Raw genomic sequence first — 19,106 nt, 5'->3', positions numbered from 1 at the left:
ATCCCCCGGCGCCGGCCTTTACCAGACCTTGTTAACTTTCCTAACGGTGGCATTTCGAAATAAAAGTTTAACTAAAACGGGGTTGGCGCTTAAAAATTAAGGGACAAGGAGCTCCCTACTATAACGCTCCCAGTCTGTTCTGGAGGCATTTGGTGGAGAGAATAACATAACCATCCGCTGATTAAATAACAAAGGCTGATATTCGCAGGCAGTCGGAACACGGAGCAAAAACCAAACAAACCGGCAGCCAACAAACAGGATAAAGAGACCGGGAGCGTTTGCTCTTCTCTTGCGTTTGGTAAGAAAACCGACTGGTGTATTTACCTGAGCAAATCAAGCGTTTCCATAATAGCGCATTTTCTTTTTAAAAAAATATCCGATGCAAAGATATATAGTCCTGCGGAATTATTTCTATAAGCTTGTCACGTGCGCGCACGTGGTCACTGTATTTAGATTTTTGTAGAATCCCACAGCCTTTCTAGACGCGCGTTTTGAGAAATTGACTATTAACCAGTTGCTGGGTTGTTGTTTTTTTTAAAAAAATGAGCGTTATTAAATTTTATTTCGGACAGGAGGTATTTTGTTAAAGACACGGGCGCTGGTCCGGCGAACATTTAAAAATAAGCTCTTTTAACCTGCAGGTCCGACTGGTGTCGGCAGGATTGTGCCAGAGTGGCTGGTTTAAGGATGCAGTGCGTAAGATACAAGAATCCTGCACCGGGATGTTGGCTCCCGCTCCTCCTCAGGAAAGCATTGTTCCCTGCCATGTACTCCTTATTTCCAACCCCCATCAGATAATATCGTGCCAATTTAAAGCATCCCTCTCCTGCTTTCTTTCCGGTGGAGGGGATAACACTCAAGAGGGGCTGGGCCGGGCCTATAGGCACTTGGACATTTGTAGCAAGGCGGTTGCTGGTGAAAAACAGACGGCCCAGAGGAAAGGGTTAAGCCTCGAAGCTGCCCTCCGGCTTTAGGCAGCTCCTAACCAATCCCTAGTCCTCAAAGTTTGAGAGGAGGGGGCGGAACGGAGCCAATCGCTTCCCAGCAACTCCTCCGCGCGAGGCTTGCCGGGGGGCGCCGCTTATTTCCTAGCCGGGATCCTCTGGGTACAGACGGGCGCGCCAGACGCGTCAGCCTGCAATCTTGCGGGCAGATCGCGCTGCCAAGAGCGCACCGGTCAAAGCGGGATCCAGAGATTGTGTGGGATTGCGGAGCTCCTTTTGGGCTGTGTCTGGTGCTTGGCTCGCGCGTGAAGGAGCGAGAAACAGAGACCTGGCGTCGGGGAAAGCTCAAGGCAGCTGCAATCTCCACTCCGCTTAGCTGCTGCTGAGCCCGTAGTCAGATCCCGTTGCGCGCAGGCGGTGGAAGGGAAAAGGCGCCCTGAACGTCGCCCAGCAACCTCGCGCGCTCTCCTAGGACGCACCGGCGCCCCTCGCCCGCCCTTTCCATCTCTCGCGCTCCGTCTCCCTCGACCTCTCCAGAAAGGAAGGGCCGCTTCCCGGAGGGCAGAGCAGGGGGCGCCGCTGATCTCTGCGCCTGCGGAGGGAAGGAGCTGCAAGGGGCGGAGTGGTTGCCTGGTCGACGAGAGCAAGAAGCGCAGCCGCGGAGGAGGAGGAGGAGCGTCGAGGAAGAGGCGGGCAAGCCCGGAGCCCGTCTGCCAGCGGCACTCCAGCTCTGCCTCGAAGGCGCGCACAGGCGAGACCCTTGTGCGTGAGGATGCGGCGGGCGAGCGGCGGTCCGAGGCCGTAGTGGCTGTCCCGGGACTGCCGTCGAGGCTGCGCTCCCTGGCTTGCGCACCCGCCCGCCTTCCCGCCGCGCGCCTGGGCCCTCTCAGCGCGCCATGAACGGCTACGGCTCGCCCTACTTGTACATGGGCGGCCCGGTAGCGCCTCCGGCGAGGGCGCCCCTGCAGCGGACGCCCAAGTGCGCGCGCTGCCGCAACCACGGCGTGCTGTCGTGGCTGAAGGGCCACAAGCGCTACTGCCGCTTCAAGGACTGCACGTGCGAGAAGTGCATCCTCATCATCGAGCGGCAGCGCGTCATGGCAGCGCAAGTGGCGCTGCGCAGGCAGCAGGCCAACGAGAGCCTGGAGAGCCTCATCCCCGACGCCCTGCGCGCCCTGCCCGCCGCTGCCGCCGCCGCGCCCGGCTCGGCCGGGGCCACGACCACGGGGCACCCCGGAGTAGGAGCAGCAGCAGGAGCCGCTGCAGCCGCCGTCGCCCCCTCGGAGGGACCCCCAGGCACACCGCATCGCCCGCCGATGGAGCTGGCCGCCGCAGCCCTCCGCTGGGCTTCGGAGCAGCCCGCCGCCGTCCAGCCTCCGCAGCTGCCCAAAGCAGGTAAGTGGGAGTGCGGGGGGGGGGAGGAGCGGGGGGGGCAAGGCGCCCAGAGGCAACCAGTGGCGCATCGGGCCCCACAAGCAGCAGGGCGAGGGGCTTCAACTAGGCTGCTTTGACTTCGCCTGGATTATAAAGGGTTCATCGGCTTCCGGGGCTCAGGCGGCAGAACCATATCTCAGCCCCGGAACTGGGGAGGCGGCGGGGCCCGGAATTTACTCTAAGGAAGCAGGCAGTTCCCGCAGACACGGTGGTGAGGACGGAGGCTCTTTCCGAAGTGGAGCTGTAGGCAGCCGTCGTAACTTCGCTGACATAAAAAACAAATCCGGTTGAAATCTAGTGGAGACTTAGTTGCAAGTCGCTCTCCGGCTTAAACTGTATGCCTACGGCGTCGGGGCCTGATCCCTAGGCAAAGGCTAAAGGGGTATTGTAATGAATCGGGAGATTCCCGCGCGCCTAAGTGGGCCCCGGGCCGTGGAAAACTTCGCTGGGGGTGGGGAGTGGGGAGGTTTCTCTCTGGTGTGCGGCGGCCTCTTTCTTCTGCCGTCTGGAAGGAAAAGGGAAGAGCAAAGCGGGGGCGGGGGGACGGTCTCGATTGGGAAGTGGGTGCTGCGCTGGGGAGGAAACGCATCTTCTCCCGCCTCCTACTTGGGAGGCAACTAGAATCGCCGGGATGGGGCGCCTTTGGTCCCCCGACGACTTTCCTTGGCGGGGCGGCGTGTCCCGTTGTCCGGAGAGCGAGGGAGACTCTGAGCTTGCCAAGAGTGCTTGCCTGCTGTCATACATCCAAGACGCGCACTGAAGACAGGCGGAGGCGGGGCAGGCCCTTCTCTTCCCAACCGGGACCGGATTTTGGGGTGGAAAGCTGCTGTGCGCGAGGCCGAGGACAGGAGGGGAAGGGACCCGGCCTCGGTCTCTGCCTCGCCGGCACCCGCGGACGCTCCTCTTTCCCAAGGGCGCCAGTTCTTTTCGGGACAACAAGGAGGAGGCTGAGAGACAACCACCCCCGAAGGGCCGTCTGTGAGCTTTTCTTAAGGAAAGAAGCGATATCTCCACGCAGTACAACATTGCGCGTGTTTACTCAGAAGTAAGCGCTGTTGGGTCCAGTGATGCTTACTCCCAGGTCACCAAGCATGGGGCGCCTCAGCCCCTTTGCCGTCGAGGGGCGCTGAAGGAGCCGGACAGCGCCTCCACAGCGATTCTTCCTCCGTGAATAAAGGTGTGATCAGGTCTCGTTCACCTGCCTCGCCAGGACCCGGGGACAGCTTCCTCCGGCCATTTAGAACCTGATATTTCAGAATATTTCGATGCCCCCCCCCACGACGTCTCTCAGAGACCTCGGTATGGTTTGTAACAGATCCGCGGTACAGATGAGGTGTCCCTATCCGTCCAGGGTGAACTCTAAACTCCCCGACTGGGAAGTAAGTCTTCGTGAACTCTGTGGGGCCTCCGCTTCGAATAACAACTTGTGGGATCTACTCGATCCTGTCGCGGTCTTGATTGCAGAGGCTGACCGTCCCTTTGCTCTGCGCGCTCCGCCCTGTGAAGCGGAATCCCGGGGGGCCTAGGTGACTGGAATCAAGGTGACTGGAGTCAAGGATCCAGGGGATCCATAAATACGGAGCCAGGGATAGGGACCTTCTAGCCCAGGGAGCCCATCCGTAACTTTGCTGGTCCTCGGGGGGACAAGCAGCTGCTGTTTGCGGGTTCGTTTAAAAAATAAATAAAACCAGCCCGACCCCCTCTCGGTCCAGCCTGCTTCTTCCCAGAGCTTAACAGTAATTCCCAATTGGTGGTCCGTGAGCCCCGGAGAGTCCGCATAACCCACCCAGGGGGCCCCATGGTGCGAGTCACGTAACAAAAACTACCATAGAAATGTCACACTTTTCAAAAGTAGGGACTCCATGGCTTGTCTTTGGAAAGACAGGCAGACAGCAGCACTTAGCTAGTCGGAAGCGACTGGCGAGGAGATGCTGTTTTGGGGTAGACAGGGGGAGACTGCAATTTACATTCCTGTCGACCCAGGGAATTTAATAGTTGGAAGAGGTGGGGGAAATATCAAAGAGCGTAACCAGAAATACTGAGCTGTGAAATGCGGGTTAGTGACCGTTCGAAGCCATTATTTTTAGCGTGAGAAACGCACGGTTATCTTGTTTGGCTGTTGCGCCTGAGCTGCTGTGCTCTGGAAGAAGAAGAGCCCGTGTAAGCAGGTTCGGCCCTTAAAACGGATCCTGAGTAAGAAAGGCCCCTGGGACCTCGCCTTGCCGTCTTGGAAGGTCCGTCGAGCTTTCTGAGTGGTCGTATTCAGGATTGCACTGTACTTAAGCCGGCGTCGTGGCGTCCCTGAGCTTGTGCAGCCGCTGGGAAGTTCAATGTTGCGCAGATTCAGCGCGCCTAACTGCACCAAGGCTCGGACTGTAAGCAGCAGGGATTTACCGCCCAATTCTTGGTGAGTAGGCCTTTCTCCCTGGTAAGCATGCATAGGATCGCAGGGCAAGCTTTGTTGCAGATAATGCAAAGACCTGGGGAGCCAGGTGTGCGCTTAGAATCAAAATGTGTGTCTGCCCTGTTTATGCAGCCCGATTAGGCTTTTACTCACCGCCAGATTTTTCTGCTGCAGAAACCTGGTGGAAACAGGAAAGATTCAGGCCACAAGTCCCCGACCTGTGTCAAATCGGCGAGGAGACTGCGACGAATAGAGAGTCCTGTCCTAAAAATATACAACATCCTGGTGAAATTGGAGACCCGTCGGCGCTCAGGGTCCGGCTTATTCGGCTGCAGCAGCAGAACACGGTGCTGAGCGCGTACGAAGCCTATTTCCGAAGCGCTCCCGCCGTTTGTCAACCCTGCCTGTCGCTCGGAACTGGTTATCCTCTCCAAGCCTTAAGCTTTTGGTCTAGATGCCTCGGTCCAGTATACCTGAAGGAGCGTCTCCACCCCCATCAGTCTGCCCGGACGCTGAGGTCCAGCGCCGAGGGCCTTCTGGCGGTTCCCTCACTGCGAGAAGCAAAGCTACAGGGAACCAGGCAGAGGGCCTTCTCGGTAGTGGCGCCCGCCCTGTGGAACACCCTTCCAGCAGATGTCAAGGCGATAAACAACTACCTGACATTCAGGAGACATCTTAAGGCAGCCCTGTTCAGGGAAGTTTTTAACGTGTGATATTTTATTGTATTTTTGGTTTTTATGGAAGCCGCCCAGAGTGGCTGGGGAGGCCCAGCCAGATGGGCGGGGTATAAATAATAAATTATTATTATTATTATTATTAGCAGTCCTGCGGCGCTGCAATAAAGGCTGTAACGAGCTAATAAGGGTAGCAGGGAAAATCCCCTCAGGACCTCACAGCTCCCTGGGAGAGGATTTATGGGGTTTATCTGCCGTCTCGGCAGCTGTTTCTGCGCGGAACCTGCGCCATCATCTTTGCGGCCCATTCTAGGAAATTCAGAGAGACTCACAAGCCGCCCTGGTCCCGCCAGTTCCATCAGGAAACGACTCTCGCCCTGTTTTCCTTTTGGCAAATGTGATTTTGCTGTTCGCGCGCGGGTGTGTGGAGAGAGCCGGCTCCCCGAAAGATCAAGGCCCCTCTCGCGACTTTTCTCAGGTTTCAAAGTACTCTGCTAGCTTGCAGGGGACTTAGTAGAAATAACCTTTGCTGCTTAATTGGAAAATGAAAGAGGAGGCGGGGAAACAAGGCGGGGGAGAGAGTGTATAAACCCCGGAGTATATTCGTTGTAGACAGTTTCCTTCTTGGTGACGTCCTGTGACTCCAAACTCTCACTCACCTTCATAATTATAAATTAAACGTTTAACCCTCCTGATCTTTATTTCTTTAAATAACCCTATCTGGTGCATTTTCAGGGCAGCTAACCGCTTACCATCACCCCCCAGTAACCAATGCAACAGTCATAACAAAACAATTACAATTATTTTAAATAACCAAACATTTAAAACTTCGCAGAGTCCGGATTACAGAACAAGGCTAATAAAAAGCTCGCTTAAGCAGAATCGTCTTCCCTCGACAGTGGGAAGAGCGAGTCTCTCCCGTAGCAAGGAGTCCTACTCTTGAGGTGCCGGCACGAAAAAGGCCCTCTTGGGCATCTAGACCAAACGCTTAAGGCTTGGAGAGGATAACGAGTTCCGAAGAGCGCCAGGTAGGGTTGACAAACGGCGGAAGCGCTTCTGAAATAGGCTTCGTACGCGCTCAGCACCGTGTTCTGCTGGCTGTCATACCTGCTGCATTCTGGGCCGACTGGAATTGTTGTAAAACTGTCAATTTAGTTTTGTTTCCCCCCCCCAAAAAAATAGGTAACTAAACTCTTTCCTCTCTTAGCCCATCAAACAATTAGGAGGCTGCTAATGTGCGTTTATTTTTTATGTGATAAGGGGTAGGAAGTGGGGGGAAATCAAAATTGTATCAACAGTATCCTCTACTCGGGAGAGGCCTATTAAACTTGCTGGGTCCGACTTCCGAGTAAACATGCAGAGGAACAGGATGCGCAGTGGCTCTGAGCTCCAGGTGCGGGGATTTGAAATATAACCGTGCTGATTTCGCATGAAGATCAATGGGTGGCATCTAACGCTAGTCTTGCTCGGAGAAGACCCCCTGAAGACAATGGACTTCTCCGGAGTTCCGTTGCACTTGGAAGCAAAGGTTTGAGGCGCACTGCCGGATCTTGCCCTGCGCTTTGGATGTTCCTCGTTTAAGTCAACTTATAGTATACCTCGATCCCCAACGATGCCCGTTGAGTGGGAAACGAGCGCTTTTTGACTTCAAGAAGTGGGCCTGATCCGGAACTGGCTTCGAGGCGGCGGATCGCGGGGCCTCCCTGCCTCATTTTAGGCCTGGCGACCCAAGTCTCTTTCGAAATGAAGCGAGGTTACTTTCGTGTAACAACAGTTCAGGAGTGCGCTGCGTCGCGTTCCTTCAAGGTTAGACGTTGGTGAGTGCGTGTGCGGAGTTAACACACGGAATGCTGGTTTTTGTACAACTGCCGTGGCCCTTTCGTGGCGGATTGTGTCAGGAAACTTTTTGGGAATTTTTCTTCTCCCATTAAACCTGGCGACGACTCTTTCTCCGAGAGACTCGCAGGTGCATTTGACTATCCAGCACACCAGCCCCTTGGTAACAAACCCCTTTCCTCGAAGGAGCGCGGAAGGGGCTGCGGACACAGCGGGACGGTCTCCTAGCTCCTTCCTCGAAGACTTTCCGCCCGGACCTTGGGTACTTGCGCGCATTTCTGGAAAGCGTGGCTGGGATGGGATACATACAATACAAAGAAAAGTGTGGCGTGCCCTCTCTACCCCATGCAAACACCGGGTCGTCTTAGACGAGGCTGCTTCTGTGCGTAAGAGAGGGAGAGGTTTCAGAACTCGAACACAACCCTGGAGCCGTCGACCTTGCTCCGAGGGGGCCTGGACTGCGGCGCTGCGTAAAGGCGCTTAGATTAGGAAGGGCGAGGCAGGCGAGGGGTAAGCTGGTGCCCAGGCTCCTTATTATTCGGGGCAGAGGTGGGGAGAATTAATGTAGGCCGCCGCGTCTCCGGGGTATTTAGATATTTCGGGGCTGAAGAGAATATTGCAACACACTGCGAAACCTCAACTGTCGGGTTTTTTGGGGGGAGGAGGGGCGCGCGACTTAGTCCTCTTCGGTTTTCACTTTTATACGCGATGCACTGGGAAGAAGTTGGGGATTTATTTATTTTTAGTTTCCGAAAATCCGAATGGATGTTGTTTTCTGGATAGGATTGCACCCTTGCGTGCCCAGCGTGTTCCACACTCCAGTTCCAAAGGGTTCTTTGGAATGAATAGTCACCATTCCCTATGGATCCAGAATAAATATTCCCACTTGATTCCAGCTTCACTTTTGGAAATGCGCGCTATTCAATAAGCATGAATTTAAAGGTTTGTGTGATGCTTAGAATAATTCTATTAATTTGTAACAGCCTGGTGACAATTTCTTAAAACTTATGGAGAATCAATAAAAAAAAGAATTGGCATAAAAAAGAATAATAGAATTGTAGAGTTGGAAGGGAACTCGAGGGTCATATAGTCCAACCTCCTAAAATGCAGGGAACTTTTTGCCCAATGGGCTCGATCCCACGAACCTCAGATTTGTGGGATTTTTACAATGCAGTCAAACCAACGATGCATGTTTGCTACATAGGCGCAGAGAGGAGCTGAATCTCAGAGTCTTGTAAGTTCCCTGAGAGACGCTCCCACAGTGCCCTGTTAGGGGAAGGCGTATCCATTCCTATAATCTCCTCACCTGGCTGGGTACTTCCTCTCTGCCCTTTGCCCTTTCAACTTCATCTCAGCAATGTAGAACATCTGGATGTCCGAGCTGCATTGCTCAGACACCATTTTAAACCAGACTCAAGTATGCCTTTGTAACCTGGTTACCATTTTGAGCTTGCCTGAACGAAGCTGCTGTATCTGTTACTCTTCAACAAGTATTCCGAGTGAGTAAATGTTATTTTTTACCTTTTGCAAGACTGTTTGTGTGATTATTGTTTTAAGAAAATGGGAAATACCAGGGGAATCCAGTTTGCCTTAAAATAATCCCGGATTACTTAAACCAACAGGCTAAAACTGGCCTGTCTAAGCTTCCTCATTCTAAGATACAAAGGGATACGTTCTGCTGAATTTACAAACGTGAGGAAGGAATGATAATACAGTATCTATATCTATATCTATATCTATATCTATATCTATATCTATATATCTATATCTATATCTATATCTATATCTATATCTATATCATCTATATACCCTCTCCTAGTTTCTATAAAAATCTCAGCAATATTAAGCAGTGCCGGATTTGCGTATAAGCTAAACAAGCTATAGCTTGGGGCCCCGCTCTCTTGCCCCCCAAAAAAAATGTAAAGGAAAAAAACCTGGACGTACTGGATCAAAAACTTTGATAAAAATTCATCTTTTGTTATGTGCAAATGGCTTGAGATACCTTTTAGGTCCATAAATTACCATATAGCATATATTCAACACAAAAAACAGCGACCATTTGTTGTTGACAAAGGACAGCTGGACATAGAAAGGGCCCCATTCCCATTCCTTTAGTGAGGCTTAGGGCCTTCATAAAACCTAAATCCGGCCCTGATATTAAGAGTCAAATGGTCTACCTACCGACTGAGCTTTTCCTTCCCCAGTTTTGCCTCCGAATCTGCAGGCATTTTGACGGCAGCTAGTAGGACAGAGTCGGTCACGACTGGACCTAATGGCCAGGGGTCCCTTTACCTTTACCTTTAGTAGGACTTTAGGGGAAAAGCGTTAAGAGTGTTCTTGGGGGTTTCATTCCCGACTCTTTCTCCCCTCCCCAAGTAAATGTGCATAGCAGGTTCGCAGCCTTAAAGTTTGCAGTAAGCAAAGCGAGGCTACAATTATAAGCACTCGCACGGCGGAGTAAGGCTGCAGTTCTAGGAGAAAGTCTGATCGATAGGGCTTACTTCTGAGTAAAAATGTAGAGGGTTGCCTTGTAAGATCAATGGGGTTCACTCCCGCTTAACATGTTTAGGATTGCTCTCCATAAGGCTGCAATTATCCGGTCCCAGTTTGCTTGGGACGATGACCTCTTGATTTAAATGGGATTTCCCACTGAGAAATTGTCAGTTGTCAAATTGTCAATTGTCAACAACATAGCCGACAAGCCGCTAAGGTGTGGGGAGAATGAAATAGCGAGACGTGTAGATAGAAAGGAAACTTGCTATCTGCATATTTCGCCTTGGCGCGATTCCTGCTGCTCCAATCCGGTTCTAAACGATGTGTGTAAAGTTCTGGAGTACGAACGAATCTACAAGTACATAACTCAGACACATGGCTGTTTTAAAGATTTTCTTCTCTGTTAGCAGTTCCTGCCTCTAAGTCCTCCGCTGAGTATATTAGGACCCATGATACATTGATTCCCTTCTTTCTGCGAGGGCACCCATAATTCCCCCCCACCCCTCCAGTATTTTGCTGCTGATTTTAAATAAAAAATTAATAAAACAGAAGAAGAAAAGAACAGTTTAATTGAAGAGGATTGATTTGTGCTTGCACAGACGTGTCAATTCAGTGGCTCTCCCTGAAAAGGGAGAAGTATGTTTAAACATTTAAATTCAATCCAAGTCTTAGAAGAGGGAGAAGGATTCCAGAGATTGTTTGCATCCTTCTGTAGATACATGTTTACTGCTTTTATTCTATTTTTTCCAGCGTGAATGAATGGAAATATAATACTTAAAAGATTTTTACGTGTTCTGGGGTTTTATATTTGTTATATTCTTGTCCTGAACATCCATCTAAAGATTTTAAACAATGTAATAAATCCTTTATTGTGGAGTGGCAGAGGCTTTCTGTTGCCATGGTTTGGTTTATATAACAAAACATCACCTGCAGCATCCCTTGTTCTGTGGGCTTAAAGAGAAGGAGCGAAATTCAGAAGAAAGTTGTGCTCTTGCAAGTCACCTTGTGTTCAGTGCCTTGTTTTTACAAAAAAAAGTGTCAGTGCTGTAATTAGAATTATTCTTGGACAATTTTTTTGTTTTACAATTAAGCCAATTCCTTGAAACTGAAGGCCTGTGAAATCAGCACCTGGGCAATTCCTTCATTCGAACCAACCAAAAGATCATAAAAGTGTGGCAAGCTTTCAAATTCTTCAGAAATCTTCATCGGACAAGATGTTAACACAAAGCAGGGAGTGAGGAGGAGTGTATGTGTACAAAAATTAAGCAGATGTTGCTGCCATGAGGTCAGCTTCAGGACTCATTTGCCTTATGGGCTGATTGAAGGCTGAATAAATCTCTTTTTTTCCTCCTGGAAATTTAAGGATATCTGAGCAAGTGCCCCCTCCCCCGCCCACAGGTACTACAGATAACAGGTTACACATTCAGGATTCTGGGCTAAAGAAGCAATGACTACCACTTTCCTCCAGCAGATCGCAGGGCAGAATTCATAACATGTAATGCTGACATCTGCTTAAATGAAAGCTGGTCACTTAACTTACTTAAACAGTATCTTACTTAAACAGTATGGATAGCATCTGTCTCTGGGGAAAAATATAATTGCTTTGATGAGTTAGCATTATAAACTCTGCAGCTGAAAGAAAACCTTAGTCATTTTTCTTTCTTTTTTTGGTCCCCAACAAAATCAGTTGACAATTTGGTTGGTCATGGTAAAAGGACTTGGGGATTTTTCCAAATAAAAGTGGCACTTTAATCCCTATGCTAATGTAGCCTTCCTCTTCTTCTGCTTAAGTGATTTGGTGGGTTTCTCCCAGAGAGAAGTTTATTTATTTGCAGTGCAGAGGACTGGCAACTAGTGTCCCATGAGATGACATCATGTTGTGGAAAAAGTGGCGGTGTTTTGTCCCTGCCTGCCTGCCCCACTACCCCTCAGTGTGGAACTATAACCAGTGGCGGACCTTGGCATCTCAAATGCCAGTGGCGCCATGTGCAGCACCAAAATCTGGCACCCCTGCCTCTCGTCTTCTGCACCACCCCAGAAGCCTTGCACCCGGTGCAACCAAACCGGCTGTGCTCCCTTAGTTCCACCTTTGCTATAACTCCCTTGGCCATTGGCCATGCTGTCTGGGACTGATGGAAGGTGGTCCACCTGCTTGTGCAGGGCCACAGGTCCCCGGCCCTGCATTCGTGAGTCCCTAAGCATCATCTGAGATTTGTGTCCTGCGTTCCAGGCAACACAACCCTGGAGGGCTTCATTGGCCCCTCCCTCACTTTGGAAATATGGGATGTGATACCTAAGTAGCAGTCAAGTACCACATTCCTTGTTTTCCTAGAGTGGACATGCGGGGAAAACTTCCTGTTTCCTCCTGGCTGGGACATACTTCTTTTGCATGTGACTAGACGCGGGTGGCGCTGTGGGTTAAACCACAGAGCCTAGGGCTTGCCGATCAGAAGGTCGGCGGTTCGAATCCTTGTAACGGGGTGAGCTCCCGTTGCTCGGTCCCTGCTCCTGCCAACCTAGCAGTTCAAAAGCATGTCAAAGTGCAGGTAGATAAATAGGGTACCGCTCTGGCGGGAAGGTAAATGGCATTTCCATGTGCTGCTCTGGTTCGCCAGAAGTGGCTTAATCATGCTGGCCACATGACCCAGAAGCTGTATGCCAGCTCCCTCGGCCAATACAGCGAGATGAGCACCGCAACCCCAGAGTCGACCATGACCGGACCTAATGGTCAAGGCTCCCTTTACCTTTTAGAGGTGGCATGACCTTACCTGTCCAGGTAACAAAAGTACAGGGCATGCTGCACTCTCTCCCTTTTTGACTTCCTCTGTTTTTGGAGCAGCTTTTTAGCTAGATATGCAAAAAATCCCAGGACCCTGGGATTACCCCCATATGGGATAGATCAGGCTTCCTTAACCTTGGCCTTCCAGATAGATCAGGCTTCCTTAACCCTGGCCTTCCCAATCATCCCTGGTCATTGGTCCTGCTAGTTAGGGATCATGGGACTTCTAGGTCAAAAACATATGGAGGGCCGAGGTTGAGGAAGCCTGGGATAGGATCCACATGTATATACTTTGTAACTAAGTCTGCCTTCTGGGATCCAACTGTGAACAGAATGTGAGTAAACTACTTTTATATACCTTATACAAGATTGTGGTGTGTTTATTCTTTTAAGAGGGATGAAAGGAAACTTACCAGGAACATCAATTCAATACAGTGGTACCTTGGGATGTGAACGGGATCCATTCTGGAGCCCCGTTCTCATCCTGAAGCGAACGCAACCTGCGTATGTGCATGCGCATGTTGCGTTTCACGTTTTGCCACTTCCGCGCATGCGCATGCGTCTGCGCTTGCACGCGTGGCGAAACCCGGAAGTAATGCGCTCTGTTACTTCCGGGTCACCGCGGAGCACAACCCGAAAATACTTAACTTGAAGCACATTTATCCTGAGGTATGACTGTACTGAATTGTATGATAGTGAGAGGCTTACACAAGCTTGCAACCAGCTACCTGCTGTGCAATTAAAAAGGGGAATGTAAACTCTGCTCAGTAAAGGAACTTGCTAGCACAAGTTAGGTAAAGGTAAAGGGACCCCTGACCTTAGGTCCAGTTGTGGCCGACTTGGGTTGTGGCTCTCATCTCGCTTTATTGGCTGAGGGAGCCGGTGTACAGCTTCCGGGTCATGTGGCCAGCATGACTAAGCTGCTTCTGGCGAACCAGAACAGTGCACGGATACACCGTTTACCTTCCCACCGGAGTGGTACCTATTTATCTACTTGCAGTTTGCTGTGCTTTCAAACTGCTAGGTTGGCAGGAGCTGGGAGAAAGCAATGGGAGCTCACCCCGTCGTGGGGATTCGAACCGCCGACCTTCTGATCGGCAAGTCCTAGGCTCTGTGGTTTAACCCACAGCGCCACCCGTGTCCCAAGGGCAAGTTAGGAAGGATATTAATAAACAATATATCCTCTCCTGCCTCCCTGAACATTCCCACAGGAAAGAGTACCGCTGAAGTCCACAGGCGGTTCGGCATTTCCAGCAGTTTTTGGGAGGGACGTGGCCTGAGAACAGAAGCTCCTCTGAAGTGCAAGAAGCTTATAAATCTGATGGATAGAAGCACGATTGACTCGCACTCCCTGCCTCCCTGATAAATGAACTCCCCAGTTTAAAAGATTACAGTAATCATGGGAGGACAGTGTAAATCGAATCTGATAGCAATAACTTTTGGGGAAGGTCAGGCTCAAGTGAAATGTTACCAGGCACCAGGCATTTTGTTTGCAAAATACAATCAAAGAGCATTGATGAGAAATTCTTCCCTGCCAGCTAGTCAGCACTTTCTGCTTAACGGCTTTGAGGTGAGGGGAGGGGGAAATCTTCATCCATCAAATGTCCTGGAGAACTCCTTCCAGCTAGAGTGTTGCTTCTTGAAATGAGGAGCCGCTCTGGAGGTCTGCCTCTCTGGGGACACACAGATTCAGAACCATCAAAGTATTACGCGACTGTGGCACATGGCGTCAAATCTGCAAAGGCTGTTTTATGGGTGAGTGTGAATATATCCATATTCTAAACTACATTAGGAAGCTGCATAGAAGGTGAACCCCTGAACGGTGGAAAGCAACAATGAGGGCTGCAAATTGTTTACTAGAAAAGCGACAGCCAATACAAAAAAAATGAATACATTCATTTGGGATAAATTCAGCTATTTATTCAGGCAGAAATCATTTGCGCTTCCTTGGCAGATCCAGGAGTATGCACAGTGTCAAAGAACTGTTACCTCAATGAGAAACAACAATTTGAGGCTGACATGCACAAAATGTTAAAAGAAACAAAGCAATCAAGTGCAATGTTTTAAAATAAAAAGTGATAGTGGAAATCAGTAGATGCCTTTGCTCTTTCTGTTGCTCATAAATAATACTGTTTGCACAACATTTTATTGTTAGGATCTATTCTGTCCAAGTTATTATTAACATTATTTTAGCTAAAGGAGATGTTCCACTACTTTTGAGGAAACTGCTTGTGGACTTGACTCCGAACCTGCCTCAAGTCCAATAACAAACTTGCTATTTTTCAAGTGTTCAGTTTTAGAAAATGCAAAACTGTGTGGAATCCCGGGTGCAAAGCAGTTTCAGTTCATAAAAAACAAAATCTATTTTAATCAGCTTGACCTCTAAGCAAAGTTAGGTTTCAACTTATACTCTGGATGACTTCTAGTTTCAATGAAGAATTAACTAGGATACAGTTTGATATATGCAAGGCAACATAAAAATGAATAACGGAGCAATAAATCATAACTAAACATTAAGTCCTTCAGCTAGAACTGCTATTCAGAGAGTTAAGGTGTATAGATTTATCAGGTATAAGACAGAATAGAATCATATAGGCATGCAAATACTTTCAGTCACTATGTAAGTTCCCAACTTGACCTGTAGGAACTTCCTTGATTTCCCTGTAAATAATGGCAAAAATGCCCCTTGTTTTCTAGGCGTGTGTCTGAGTGGTTTTGCATTTGCCCTGCGCTAAGTTGGAACAAATGGCAATCAAGTTTTCTGAGGATTGTCCCTTGTTCCGATTTACACACGGAACTCACGGAAGTGTGGAATATGCACTTTCTTTCAGAAACATCTATTGTTTCTTTTACAGATATTTTTCAATGAATGACCCATGTATGAAAGTTTTTTTATGCAACATGGAAACTTGCAGAGTGCATTCTGAATACTAACTGGTTCTAATAAAAACTGTTATTTTACCAACCTTGTAAAATTTGTTTTAACCTTAACTAATCTTATCAAAACTATTTCTGGTACGTAAGACACTCTCTCTCTCTCTCTCTCTCTCTCTCTCTCTCTCTCTCTCTCTCTCTCTCACACACACACACACACACACACACACACACAGACTCTGCATTGGCTGCAGGGGTGCAGCAAATGGTTCTAATCACACCTTGTAAAAGGTAAAGGTAGAGGGACCCCTGACCATTAGGTCCAGTCGTGACCAACTCTGGGGTTGAGGCACTCATCACGCTTTATTGGCCAAGGGAGCTGGTGTACAGCTTCCAGGTCATGTGGCCAGCATGACTAAGCTGCTTCTGGCGAACCAGAGCAGAGCATGGAAACGCCGTTTACCTTCCCGCTGGAGCAGTACCTATTTATCTACTTGCACTTTGACATGCTTTCGAACTGCTAGGTTGGCAGGGGCAGGGACCAAGCAATGGGAACTCACCCCATCGCGGGGATTCAAACTGCTGACCTTCTGATCGGCAAGTCCTAGGCTCTGTGGTCTAACCCACAGTGCCACCCGCATTGCTAATCATGCCTTGTAGCCCTGCTAAATTAAATATCAAGGCACTGGATGTGTAATTTCAAGGACAGCCAAAATATTAGCAGAATTTTTAACATAAAGCATTGCTTTCAAACCACACTGAAAATGTTCTAGACCTAATAATGATTCACCTTTATGATTCATAGTTTTATGAGTCTTCACCCTCCAGCCCCCAGAAATTTGGTGGTTGGGAGAGTCATAGGATACATGAGCTTAAATAAGAGTACATATTTTACAAACTTGGAAATAAATATTTTTGTGCTGGGGTAGGTATAGAGTTCAGTGTATTAGAACATAAGGCACGAGTGTTCACAGGTTATTTGCTGCTTATGCTTGGTTATTTAAACAGAGTATTGCATCGAGATATGAGCTCCACAGAATTTGCCTAAATGAAGGAAAGTTGGAGAGGAGAAAAAGAGAACATCCCCTTTCTCAAGCTCATTCTGCATGTCTGTGGTTTTTGTCATGGAAAGGCAGGCCCAGACCGGGGGGGGGGGGGATATGGGCCACTTGTCCCGGGCCTCCAAAAGGGGGGCCTCGGTCTGCATATTTATCTATATTTTCCATTTTGTCTTTATATGCAGATACAGTTCAAGCCTTGAAATAAAATTATTTGTCAGCATAACTTTTGTGAAAATTATTTATATACTTACTTATTTATGAGTTAAATCATAAATAAGTAAGTATATAACTGTTATAGGGAGACACAGAGACAGACAGAATAGCTTTGTTATGTCCATCTCCAGTGCTTTTTTCCCTGGGGTACGCATACCCCTAAACATTTTGTGAATCTTTGTACTGTGTTGATTTACTGTATTTATTTTCCCTGATTTGAACTATAAAATGGTCCATCTCTGATTTGCTGTGCTCATAACAACCCTCAAGGTAGCAGATATGGGGAAGGACCCAGAGTCGAACCGGCAGTCCGACTTTATTATCAAGCGCCTCCTTTAATACTTACTGGAACTTCCCCTTCCTTTTAAGAGCTGTTCCTGGCATAACAAATCTGCCCTCTGTTTTACAGACATGACCGACGATCGACTGGGGGATGCCAGCGGAGTGGACAGTGCCGAGACCTACAGTGACAAAGAAGCCGACCAAAGGAGCACCCCAGACTTGACAAAAGCCAAGAGCGGTTTTGCTCCAGAGAGCCCAGAGATTGTGTCTGTGGATGAAGGAGGCTACGCCATCCAGAAAAACAGCGGCAGCGCCGACAGCAGGCCTGAGAGCCCCAAGTACCAGCCAGAGCCAAACCACCTCCTGATCGAAGGTCCATCAGGGACAGTTTCTCTGCCTTTTGGCTTGAAAGCCAACCGGCCACCCCTTGAGGTGTTAAAAAAGATATTTCCCAACCAAAAGCCAACCGTGCTTGAATTAATCTTGAAGGGCTGTGGGGGTGACCTGGTGAGTGCGGTTGAGGTTCTTCTCTCGAGCAGGTCCTCCATAGCTGGGGGGGACCGAACTTCTTCAGAATCAGAAGGTCTGGTTTTGCCTTCAAATGGACACCTCTTTGAACACACGTTGGGTTCCTATCCCATCTCTTCCTCCAAGTGGTCTGTAGGGTCTGCCTTCAGAGTTCCAGACACACTGAGGTTTTCTGCTGACGCTAGTAATGTTGTGCCGAATCCGTTGGCTGTCCCCTTACAGCACCCGTTCCCACAGCCACCTCGGTACCCGCTGATGCTGAGGAATACTTTGGCAAGAAACCAATCCAGCCCGTTTCTGCCCAACGATGTCACTTTGTGGAACACCATGACGCTGCAGCAGCAGTACCAGCTGAGGTCTCAGTATGTCAGCCCTTTCTCCACCAATACCACCAGCGTCTTCCGAAGTTCTCCAGTGCTTCCTACGCGGCCGTCAGAAGATCCCAGGATCTCCATCCCTGACGATGGATGCCCAATTGTCTCCAAGCAGCCTATTTATACAGAAGACGACTATGATGAAAGATCGGACTCCTCAGACTCTAGAATACTAAACACATCCTCTTAGAATGACAATTTACAATGATATTTAGCAATGTGGCAGAACTACTGGGTGTCAAGAGGAAGGAATGACGGCTCTTGTTACTGTATTATATAAAAAAAGTGATTTTGCTTGTTACTATCCTTTAGCAATAAAGACATAACTTATTTTATTTCTTGCACTTCACTGGAAAATGCCAAATAGCTACCACTTCATGGCTTTAGTGCTGAATGTTTATTGCAGAAAAAAAGGGGGGAAAGATTAATTTTAAGCATAGATGTGAGGAACCAGGGATTGCAGAACATTTTAGAGTGGAGCAAATAAGTCTTGCCTTGCAGACAGTTGGGAATGTTGATATTGTACTTGAATGCAGTGTTTGAGAAGAGGACTCCTCAGGACATAAGATATCAAAAGCAAATAATTCATTGGCAAATGGACTTAAGAAGGACCTTGTTGACTTTATGACAATAATCACCCTGGTTTTAAAACCAAGAGTCATGAAAGACTGGCCAAGAGTCTGCCGCTCCCGTGCAATGGAAGCGTGCACACTTTTTGGAGACACCTTCAACACGATTCACATGGCTAGATAGAAACCTGTATAATGTCAATGGAAAGTCAAATACAGCTGTGAGTTGCATGAAAATGTCTTGTGAGAAATGAGCTCATGATTAACATTTGTTGGGGTATTGTAGCATGCTAAGGATTCTAGGGGGGGGGAATAAACTTGGATGATGATCTCGATTTTTTATTTTTTTAAACCATGTCATTTATATTTGGGAGAGGGATGGCACGTGTGGACAGCATATAAACGAGTCTGGTTTTATTGACAGACCATTCTGAGCTGAAGTTTCAGCCTGCTGAACTGAGAACTGGGTGCGTACATAAACTGATAGGGTCGAATGAGAAGAGATGTGGAGACAAAGGACGGGTTTAGCTGAGTGTGGTAGAGAATTCACAATGTCGGCACTATCTGCTGCAGTTTAATATCTTGGCAGCCTTTAATACCAGTAAGTTTATGTAGTTACAATGCAGGGTTACTAAGGGCAG

General features: G+C 48.7%; 1 protein-coding gene across 1 annotated transcript; it reads left to right on the top strand.

Moving 5' to 3' along the window:
• Positions 1 to 1,840: 1,840 nt before the first annotated feature.
• DMRT3 (doublesex and mab-3 related transcription factor 3) lies at positions 1,841 to 18,768 on the top strand (the record flags this gene model as incomplete). Its single annotated transcript, XM_082205008.1, has 2 exons — positions 1,841 to 2,339; positions 17,122 to 18,768. 2 exons carry the CDS (start codon positions 1,841 to 1,843, stop codon positions 18,084 to 18,086), a joined length of 1,464 nt encoding a protein of 487 aa, XP_082061134.1. The 3' UTR covers positions 18,087 to 18,768.
• Positions 18,769 to 19,106: the final 338 nt, after the last annotated feature.

Source organism: Podarcis vaucheri (assembly GCF_965113315.1).
Source record: "Podarcis vaucheri genome assembly, chromosome: 17".
Taxonomy (NCBI): Eukaryota; Metazoa; Chordata; class Lepidosauria; order Squamata; family Lacertidae; genus Podarcis; species Podarcis vaucheri.
The sequence above is the reverse complement of the archived record's forward strand: the minus strand, read 5'-3'. Positions and strand labels throughout refer to the sequence as shown.